This window comes from Dipodomys merriami, unplaced genomic scaffold (assembly GCF_024711535.1).
Source record: "Dipodomys merriami isolate MVZ:Mamm:240054 unplaced genomic scaffold, mDipMer1.0.p SCAF_19, whole genome shotgun sequence".
Lineage (NCBI taxonomy): Eukaryota > Metazoa > Chordata > Mammalia > Rodentia > Heteromyidae > Dipodomys > Dipodomys merriami.
In genome coordinates this window covers 3,989,490-4,000,653 of record NW_027203270.1, presented here as the reverse complement: position 1 = coordinate 4,000,653, position 11,164 = coordinate 3,989,490, and the positions used below count along the sequence as shown (strand labels likewise).

At 44.3% G+C, this 11,164-nt stretch overlaps 1 protein-coding gene across 1 annotated transcript in view; it reads left to right on the top strand.

Moving 5' to 3' along the window:
* Positions 1 to 276: 276 nt before the first annotated feature.
* Hsf5 (heat shock transcription factor 5) overlaps positions 277 to 11,164 on the top strand; it is a 43,392-nt gene continuing 32,504 nt past the window's right edge. Inside the window, exons 1-2 of the mRNA XM_070027004.1 lie at positions 277 to 1,047; positions 7,374 to 7,748. Of these exons, the coding sequence (XP_069883105.1) occupies positions 399 to 1,047; positions 7,374 to 7,748 (1,024 nt within the window). The 5' untranslated portion in view covers positions 277 to 398. The remainder of the gene's footprint in view (positions 1,048 to 7,373; positions 7,749 to 11,164) is intronic.

The window sequence follows — 11,164 nt, the reverse complement described above, 5'->3', positions numbered from 1 at the left end:
CGCCCTTAGTATTCCGGGCGTGGAGAACCGAGAACCGGGGCTTCTCTCTTTGCAGGACTTAGAATTCCCCGGCGGGCAGCGCTCCTCCGTCCACGTGGGGGCGGTTTGGGGGCCGGAGCCCACCGTGTCCGGGCGGACCGACCCACCGCGGGGGCGCAGGTCCGCGCATCCCTGCATGGGGTCCTGCTCGCGCCCCACAGGCCGCGCGGTGCAACTCGAGGCCTCATTGGCTGCGCCGAGGGCAGAGCCCGAGACTCGTGCGCCAACGGTCTTCGGGTCCTGGGAGGCCGGGCACTGGCAGGAGGGGGCAGGGCGAAGCGAAGCGAAGGCCCCGGGGGATCGAGAACGGTGGGAGAGAGCCAGGCTCGGCGGGGCGAGGCCCAGGCCCGGGCGGGGCGATGGAGGAGGCGCTGCTCTCTACTCCCATCAACCCCAACAACTTCCCCGCCAAGCTGTGGCGGCTGGTGAACAGCCCCCGCTACCGCTCGATCCGCTGGGACGGCCGCGGCGAGGGGCTGCTCATCGACCAGCCGCTCTTTGAGGCCGAACTGCTCAGCCCGCCGGGGCCGGGAGCCGGAGGCGGCGGTGGTGCCGCTGCCGGAGGGGCCAGCGTCGGGGGCGCTGGCGGGGCTGGCGGTGGTGGTCTGGGGGCCACTGCGGCCGAACCCGAGCTCTTCAAAACCACCAACTTCACCAGCTTCATCCGCCAACTCAACCTATACGGCTTCCGCAAGGTGGTGCTGGGCGGGCCGGGCGCGGCGGGGCCCGGGGCCGGCGGCCCCGCGGGCGACGGGCCGCTGCACCATTTCCACAGCCCGCACTTCCGCCGCGACCAGCCGCAGCTGCTCGTGCACCTCAAGCGGCTCACCAGTGCCAACAAGGCCAAGCTGGCGGCCGGCCTGGAGGTGCCCTGCCGCCCGCCCAACCGCTTCCAGCGGCTCCTCATCACGTCTGCCTCCGCCTCGGCCTCCGCCTCGGCCTCCACCTCCCCACTGCAGCACCAGGACCCACCGCTGCCACCCGCAGGGTCCCGGCCCGAGCCGCACGGTGAGTCTCTAGTTCGAGCCCTGGCCCCTCCACCTGGGCGCATGCCTCCAACCCCCCCCCCCCAACATGGAACAACTGCCGTTGCACAGCGCATTGCCCCCACATGCTCACCTTGGAGGCTCCCTGGGACTGTAGGTTCCATCACCTCCTTTCAATCTCACCAGCACCCCAGGGCCCGCCAAAGTTGAAACCCCAAGTCGTTTACCTACTTCCAAACGTCTGGAACCATTTTCATTCCCAACAGCCAGCTCCTCCACTGTGAACATCTAGAATAGGAGCTCCTGGGTTGGAGTACTGGGTTGCAAAGAGACCCAGAAGGTCCGCCATTGCTCTAGGAGGAAATCAGAAGTAGTAGTCACTGCACTGGTTAAGGCAGGAAGCAGCAGAGTCACAGTCAAAATTTAAAACATTAAACCAAGGGAACGTGCAAAAGGTACTTGGAATGGAAGTTAGTCTTTGAAGAGACATTCCACTCTCCACCTGTTGATACATGTAAGAAATCTTGGAAAGAAGTGTCAGGACAATAATGTAAGGTTCCAAGTCACATGCGTAAAGGTAGATGTTAGGGTGCACCTATAATTACAGATGATTTGCAAGATCCTGTTCCTAAGTAGAATAGATTGGTTGAACATTGCCTTTGTTCACCATCATTGGATGGTGACTTGAGGTGTTACAGACAACTATAAGGCCAACTGGTTTTCTTTATAGCAAGTTTTTTGTGAAAAAGAATTTTTGAAAGCAAACAGTCTTTCTGTCTTCAACTTTTCAGCATTGAAAGAAAAGCTATCTGCATTTTCTGAAGTTCAGAAACCCTTGATGATGGTGATCTATTTTATAGTCTTGATTTTTTTAATGCTTTTCTTCCTTCTGGGAAAGTGACTAAGGCAATATAACACTTCTCTGTTTAAAGAGTTCGTGATATGAAGCAGTATACCAAGGGAAGCAGCAGAATATAATAAAATTCCAATTCTTGTTCCACCTTCAACTAGGAGAGTAATAAAAAATATTTTCAGCATGTTAGCATGAATTTAGCATAAAGAAGTCTGAGCTATTTTTGCGTTATGAAAATAATTATACATAAACAACACAATGCTCCATTTAACCTAGGTGGGGTACTCAGGCAGTACTTTGCCCATTGGAATTTAGACAATTCTATGTCTCTGGAGTTTAGAAGATAAGGAACTAGGTTAGAGTTCTAGAAACAAGTTGGGAAATAGCAGTGGTATAGGAATGTTCTAAAGGAATTCTAAAGGAATATTAAGCTACTTGCATGTGATGACTATTGATTTTGATGGGAAATTACTTGAGGAAAAGCAGTAGAGACAATTCCATGATACATATTTGACAAAAACTCTACACAGACATGTCTTTAAATTTTTTTAAATCACAGACTTTTTTTTTCAGGTTGTTTATCTAGTGGGCAGAGGGAGAAAAAATGGGTTAATACTTCAAAGGAACATAGGTAGAAACCAACTCTTGCTCACTTTTCTCTTTGATCTTCTTTCTTTCTTTCTTTCTTTCTTTTTTTTTTTTTTTTTTTTTTGCCAGTTGTGGGGCCTGAACGCTGTCCCTCAGCTCTTCAGCTCAAGGATAGCACTCTATCACTTGAGCTACAGTGCCACTTTTGGCTTTTTCTGCTTATGTGGTGCTGGGGAATTGCACTCAGGGCCTCATGCATGCAAGGCAAGCACTCTACCACTGAGCCACCTTCCCAGCCCATGATCATCTTCTTTTACCTATCTTAAACACAGTTGTAGTCTAGTTCAATTGAGGCTGAGGTTGTAGTCCCAGTGGCAGAGTGCCTGCCCAGAGTACAAGGCCCCAAGTTTAAACCTCACTGCTACCATTTAAAAAAAAAAATCACGGGGCTGGGAAGGTAGCTCAGCGGTAGAGTGCATGCCTTGCAAGCATGAGACCCTGGGTTTGATTCCTCAGCACCACATAAACAGAAAAAGCTGGAAGTGGCGTTGTGGCTCCAGTGGTAGAGCACTAGCCTTGAGCTGAAGAGCTGAGGGACAGCGCCCAGACCCAGAGTTCAGGCCCCATGACCAGCAAAAAAAAAAAAATCACTACAAGTTCAGTAGAATTAAATTAAAATAGAAGCTATCTAGAATCTGATTTTATTTATTCATAGTTGAGTTGCTCAGCATTTTAAAGATTATTTGTTGAAAAATTGTAAATTCATTCTTGTAAGTACACACGTTAGTCCATATGTGTATGTATATATACCTAGGCTATTGTCATTTTCATGCATTTCCTATTTCTACCTGTTGATATGTACAGAAGTATATTAGGTGTGGATTATCTATACCATAGGCTTACTTCCCTGCGCAATTGGGTTTCTGTCTCAGGAGGAATGTAATTCTGTTGTAGATTCAAAATACTGGTATGGCTTTGTTTTGCTCCTAATGTATGTTCAAAGTCCTTTTTTGCTCTTTTTTGTTCTTTTCCTTTTCTTTTGTTTGTTTGTCTGTCATGGGGCTTTAACTCTGGGCCTGGGCTCTGTCCCTGAGCTCTTGAGCTCAAGGCTAGCACTTTACCACTTAAGCCACAGTGCCACTTCTGGTTTTCTGGTGGTTAATTGGAGATAAGAGTATCACGGGCTTTCCTGCCTGGGCTGGCTTTGAACCATGATCCTCAGATCCCAGCCTCCTGAGTAGCTAGGATTCCAGGCCACTGGCAATGGGCTAGGATCTTGTTTTTTTATTTAGCTGTCACTTGAAAAGAAATGTGAAAAATCCCTTTTCCCCCTTTTTGTTTCTTTTTATTCTTTTGCTTTTAGGGCAATTTAGTTTACAGTATTTGTTAAAATATTCTAAACTAAGTAGCAAATTTGGGAAGTGGTTAATATCTCTTTGCCTGGACACAAGTTTCAACAGGCAATTTTGAGATTCTTTCCTGGCAATTCATTAGTGTCCATAGAAAGAATACAATGTTTAAAAAGCACAAATCCATCTTGTCCAACATTTTCAGAATTCATTCTTTCTTTTTTTTTTCTGCTCAGTTATAGGACTATGAACTCTGGGCCTGGGCGTTGTTTGTTCTTCAGCTCAAGGCGAGTGCTCTACCACTTGAGCGACAGTGCCACTTCCTGTTTTCTGGTGGTTAATTGCAGATGAGTCTCATGGACTTTCCTGCCAGAGCTGGCTTTGAACTGTGATCCTCAGATCTCAGCCTCCTAAGTAACTAGGATTATAGGCCTGAGCCACTGGCACCTGGCTTTTCCAGAATTCTTGAATCATTCTTTGCCAAATATTTTAATGATGTTCTGAAGATTTTAAGGTGAAGCTCTGTAAAATTGCTCAGAATAGAGCCTTACAAGCTAATCCTTAACAGAAGAGCTTTATTTACTCAGAAATTTAGGTAACTCAGAAACAGTGAAAAGTAACAATTCAGTTTCCTTTTTCTTTTTCCTTTTTGGCAGGTTGTAGGTTGAACTTGGAGACTGTGAAAATTAACCATTTCTTCTTTTCCTTTAACCTTTCCTTTCCTTCCTGTCCTTTTGCAAGTCCTGGGGCTTGAACTCAGGGCCTGGGCACTATCCCTAAGCTTTTTTTACTCAAGGATAACAATCTACCACTTGAGCCACAGTTCCATTTCTGACTTTTTAGTGGTTAATTGGAGATAAGAATCTCATGGAGGGCTGGAAAGGTGGTTCAGTGGTAGAGCGCTTGCCTTGCATGCGTGAGGCCCTGGGTTCGATTCCTCAGCACCACATAAGCAAAAAGAAAAAAGCCGGTAGTGGTGCTGTGGCTCAAGTGGTAGAGCGCTAGCCTTGAGCTGAAGAGCTGAGGGACAGCGCCCAGACCCAGAGTTCAGGCCCCACGACCGGACTCAAAAAAAAAAGAATCTCATAGACTTTCCTGCCTGGCTATCTTTGAACCCTGGTTCTCAAATCTCAGCCTCTTGACTAGTCAGCTAAGGTTACAGATAAGAGCTATCAGTGGCACCTGGCTATGAAAAGCAACAATTTCTTTAAGGAAAACAAAGCATGTCAGTAGTAAGTTAATAGTGTATGTACATATAAAATTGCTAGTCAAATAGTGTGGTGTAATCTGTTTTTTTGTACTTTAATGGAAAAGTTATTTTAAGAGGTTTGTCATTTACATACATTCAGTCTTTTGAACTAGGCATTGTTGTTCCACATTCAAATAGAGTCCTTGATTTCTACTGCTTCAGAATTTGTGTTGTGTGCATGTGTTTGTTTATTCTTGGCATCAATACTTTATTCCTTAAGGAAACTAAACACTGTAGAGATAGTGAGATGTGTAATAGGTTAAATGGTTTATAATCTAAATATTTGGGAATACAGGAACATGAGTTTTTTTTGTTTGTTTGTTTTGCCAGTCGTGGGGCCTGAACTCTGGGCCTGGGCACTGTCCCTCAGCTCTTCAGTTCAAGGCTAGTGCTCTACCATTTGAGCCACAGCCCACTTCCGGCTTTTTCTGCTTATGTGGTGCTGAGGAATCGAACCCAGGGCCTCACGCATGCAAGGCAAGCACTCTACCACTGAGCTACCTTCCCAGCCCCAAACATAAAAGATCTTTTAACATTTTGTTTAGCACTTGGATAACGTGATTTGTTTTCCGTGTTTTTAGGTTAATAAAGGAGTTCATGAATTACATTTAATATACAAACCTCTCCTTAGGAATAACTTCCTCTATGTTTAAAAATCATAATCTGTAAAGTAAATCATTTTGTAGCATATATGTTCTTCCTTTTCTCAGTCAACACTAATGCTTCTTGTCTCCTGTTTTTTCTTTTTACCTTGATATATAAGGGAAAACAAATATTTGTATTGGAATCTTTGATGAGCCTGGATCTTTGGGTTTAAACCAGTTGTCCTATGATTCAGATCAAACCAACTCATTTATATGGGAAAGGATACTACTAGCAATGCTCTAAAGAGGAGGGGGGAAAAGGCCAGGGTTTCATTCTTGTTGAACTTGCTTGCTCACCTGGCACCCTGCCACTTGAGTTATACCACTAGCCTGGGTTTTTGCTGGTAATTTTGGAGATTGAATCTGACGCTTTTCTGCCTGGGCTGGCTTTAAAGCTCGATCCTCTAGATCCTGAGTAGCTAGGATTATAGGCATGAGCCACTAAATGCCTAGCTTTAAAAATAAGTAAGTACGGGGGCTGGGAATGTGGCTTAGTGGTAGATTGCTTACCTAGCATGCATGAAGACATGGGTTCAATTCCTTTGTACCACATAAACAAAAAAGCCAGAAGTGGCCCTATGGCTCAAGTCTTAGAGTGCTAGCCTTGAGCAAAAGAAGTTCAGGGATAGTACCCAGGCTCTGAGTTCAAGCCACAGGACTGGCACAAAAGCCATTACATTCCTTTTTGTTTCATGTTCTAATTATTTGTTCTACACATTTCTTTTTTGTGAATGGTAGAATACCATTTTCCTATTTGCTTGTTTGTTTTGGGGTCTTCTTGTGTGTTAATATTGGAGCTTGAACTCAGGGCCTGGGTGATGATATCCTTCAGATTTTTTTTCTACTCAAGGCTTGTACTCTACCACTTGAGCCACACACTTCCATTTCTAGCTTTTTCTGATGGTTAATTAGAGATAGTCTCAGGAGCTTTTCTGCCCAGGCCGACTTCAAACCTGAATCCTCAGATCTCAGTCTTTTGAGTAGCTATGATTACAGGCATGAGCACTCAGCTTCCTACTTGTTATTAAAATTTTTAAATGGTTTGGAAAAAAATCAGTAGAAAACCTATAGAAAATAGCTCATATATTGGAAAAATCTGTTAGTCAATTGAGATAAAAGGTAAGATGGATTGGGCGCTGGTGGCTCATGCTTGTAATCGTAACTACTCAGGAGGCTGAGATCTGAGGATCCATAGTTCAAAGCCAACTGGAGCAGTAAAGTCCACTCCAAAACAGAAATGGAGCTGTGGCTCAAAGTGAGAGTACTAGCCTTGAGCAAAAAAGCTCTAGGTCAGGTCAGTGCCCAGGCCCTGAGTTCAAATCCCAGCACCAAGAAAGAAAAAAAAAAAGTAAAATGGCTGAATCACATATAACAGTTTTTTACACTAAATATTTGATTCAATCTCTGATTTAATTTTAGAGTTTGGGCATCTTATCTCTTATAATATATTGAAAACCAAACAAAAATTTGACTTTTTTCAGCAAAGTATGTGTGTTCTTATATTCTGTATTCTGAACTTGTTTGTGCCACAGCTACATTTCTGTTGTGTTCAAAATAGCTGATAGCTTAACAGGAGGATATTTTTTGACCTTTGGTTTACTGTGGTTTTGTGTGTCTGATAGTATAATGTAAAGGTAGTAAATGTGCTCTTTCTCTTTTATGCAGGACCAGTGGCCGTAGGACAATTTCACCGGTCATTCCGGCGAGATAGTTTGTCTCCTTATTCCTACGTATCAACTTCATCCCACAACCACAGCACTTTCCCTCTGAAAGGTTTAGACCGGACCCCGATTCCTCCTAGAACATGGCAGAACTCCCTTGGAATGCACCCTGGACAAGTGGAGACATCTCCTAGTTTTTCAGATAAAGGGGTTCCATTTCCTGTACTGCAGAGATTTCCAACCGAGGTTACCTATACGTTGCAACCTAATGCCACATCTGTGCATGTTCAACAAGGTACTCAAACAATGGTCAGCTCCTCCCAAAAGTATGGTAACTACACACCCTCAGCACAGTACTCCCAAGCCTACTATCCAACAGGTATGAGAAATTCAAGTTCAGTGGCTTCTATTAAGATAGTTTATAATGTCACTTTTATTTTTAATTGCATTTTGATCTCTGTGTACTGAAAAGACAAACAGTAGGAATATGTACCTAAGAAATATAGGACATATTTAAGCAATCCATAAAATTTTCTTGTGTTCTCCAAGATTTGAAAATCCTCTTGATACATGAAGGTATATATATTTTTAGTGAAATGAAACTTTTATATCCTCAAAATGTATTCTAGTTTTGAAATTAAGATTTTAGTACCTTGGAACCTTGGTTTAACTGCCATTGTGTAGTACTTATTTCTATTTATTTATTTATTTATTTATTTATTTATTTATTTTTGTCAATGTGGGGCTTGAACTGTGGGCTTGGGTGCTGTCCCTGCGCTCTTCAGCTCAAGGCAAGCACTCTACTGCTTGAGCCACGGCACCACTTCCGGTTTTCTAGTGGTTTATTGGAGATAAGAGTCTCACAGACTTTCCTGCCCAGGTTGGCTTTGAACTGCGATCCTCAGATCTCAGCCTCCTGAGTAGCTAAAATTATAGGCATGAGCCACTGGCGCCCGGCTCCATTTATTTTTTAAAATATTATTTTTAGGGGTTGAGGACATAGCTTACTAGTAAAGTACTTGTCTATCATTGTAAGACCTATCACTGAAAAAAATATATATAATGCACATTTTTTATATAATCTTATAATTTTATTACCTCATAATGAAATCATTTTGGTATCTCAGAAGATAAATAGCAAAGCACACTCTCTGAACTTTTTTTGTTGTTGTTGGTTGTGGGGCTTGAACCCTGGACCTGGACACTATCCTTGAGCTCTTCATCTCAAAGCAAGCACTCTACCATTTGAGGCACAGTGCCACTTCCAGTTTTCTGGTAGTTAATTGGAGATAGAGTCTCATGGAGGGGCTGGGAAGGTGGCTCAGTGGTAGAGTGCATGCCTGATGGCCTGGGTTCGATTCCTCAGCACCACATAAGCAGAAAAGGCCAGAAGTAGTGCTGTGGCTCAAGTGGTAGAGCACTCACCTTGAGCTGAAGAGCTCAGGGACAGCACCCAGGCCCAGAGTTCAGGCCCCATGACTGACCAAAAGAGAGAGAGAGAGAGCAAGAGAGAGAGAGAGAGAGAGAGAGAGAGAGAGAGAGAGAGAGAGAGAGTCTCATGGATTTTCCTTGCCCATACTGGCTTTGAACCCCTATCCTCAGATCTTGGCCTACTGAGTGACTGGGATTATAGTTGTGAGCCACTGGCGTCTGGCTCTCTTTGACCTTTTTTTCTAAAACGTGGTGAATAGTGGAGCTCTACATTGTTCATTCCAGCCAACTAAGAATCAGGGAATAACAGACAGGAGAAACTGACAATGGTAACTGAGACCTGGAGCTCAACCAAGAGTATTGAGGCCATGCTAGTGGATGCCAGCCATTGATTGGGATCTTGCTGCTAGTGATCATCTGTTTTACTTGTTGGGGAAGAAATTGTGTTTTTTAAAATAGCCTTTTGCAAGATAATAGTCTTTCATTCAAATTATTTTCTATTTTTCTGAAACAGTGTAGCTTTTCCCTGAATGATGAAATAGGATGATAGAAACAAGGGATAAAACTTTCAGAGAAGACTAGAGAGAACAAAGCCCTGTGAATTAAGAATCTGGGAGAATTCATTTTCTCAGTTATATAGGTTTAGAAGCAATCTTTAAGAGGTATTTTTGTTAGATCATCGCTTCCAGGGCTGATTAAACAAAATAAGTGAAAGGAATACACGTTAGAAATTAGCTGGTTGCCATGACTGTAGTCCATCTGCTCAAGAGGCTGAGAGCTGAGGATCACGGTTCAAAGCCCGCCTAGCCAGGCGCCAGTGGCTTACGCCTGTAATCCTAGCTACTCAGGAGACTGAGATCTGAGGATTATGGTTCAAAGCCAGCCAGGGCAGAAAAGTCTGTGAGACCCTTATCTCTAATAAACAACCAGAAAAACCAGAAGTGCTGCTGTGGCTCAAGTGGTAGAGCGCTTGCCTTGAGCTGAAGAGCTGAGGGACAGTGCCCAGGCCCAGAGTTCAAGCTCCACGACCGACAGACAGACAGACAGACGGACACACACACACACACACACACACACACACACACACACACACACACACACACACACACACACACACACACACACACACACACACGAGGAAAGTCTACACACACACACACACACGAGGAAAGTCTGTGAGATTCTGATCTCCAGTTAACCATCGAAAAACTAGGAAGTAGAGATACAGCTCAAGTGGTAGAGTGCCAGCCTTGAGTGAAAAAAAGCTGAGGACAGGGCCTGAGTTCAAGCATCAGTACCAGCGTTAAAAAAAAAAAAAAAAAGAGGCTAGGGCTATAGTTTGTAAAGCACTTGCCAGTGTGTACTACTTTTGGTACTCGTTTCCAGTCCTAGCACTAAAGAGAAAAAAAGTACACAAGTAATACTGTTGATTTTGTAGTACATAGCACATATAAAATAGAATCTTGTAGTATTTGAGTCTTATTTTTGTAAGGTCCACTCCTGGATGGCGAGTAGACTCCACCCTCCTCACAGCAAAGTCTCCACCCAGTACCTGCGTTACCTAGGCAACTGGCACACCTGGAAGAGGTCACATCTGCATCCACTGAGGTCACATCTGAATTTGATATGGCCACACCTTTCTCCGCCTATACCCTAGATAAGGCCTCGCACAGGCCCAGAAGCTCTCTTGTCTAGCTCTTTCCCAGCTCTTTCTTCTCGTTCCCAGCTCTCGCTCTTTCCTAGCTCTCTTCTCTTTTCCACCTCTCTTCTCTTTCCCAGCTCTTTCCCAGCTCTCTCCTCTCTTTTCTAGCTCTTTCTCAGCTCTTTCTCAGGTCTTTCCCAGCTGCGTGGAGGGCCAACGTGGCCTGGTGCCAGCCAGAACGATGAATAAACCTACCCCTTACCTGAATACCACGTGCGTGGTGCTGTTCTTACTCTGCTACCTCTTTTTAAAAACCTAACAATTTTGTCAGTTATTGAAAAGGATAATTGGATTGACTTTTTTTTTTTTTTTGTCCGTGGGGCTTGAACTCTGGTCTTGGGCATTGTCCCTGGGCTCTTCAGCTCAAGGTGAGTGCTCTACCGCTTGAGCCACAGCGCCACTTCCTGACTAGTTTGTTTTTATGGTAGGCAGACAGTACTGAGGTTTGTACTCAGGCCCTCATGCTTGCTAGGCAGGTAATCTGCTGAGTCATACCTTTAGCCCTTTATTACATTGGTATGTATATATTTATTATTTTTGTAATACTGGGGTTTGAGCTTAGAACCTTACAACATATTTGGCTGGTGTTCTACCACTTGAGCTATGCCTTCAACCCTGGGTTTTTGCTGGTTATTTTGGAGACAAAGTCTCATGGACTTTCT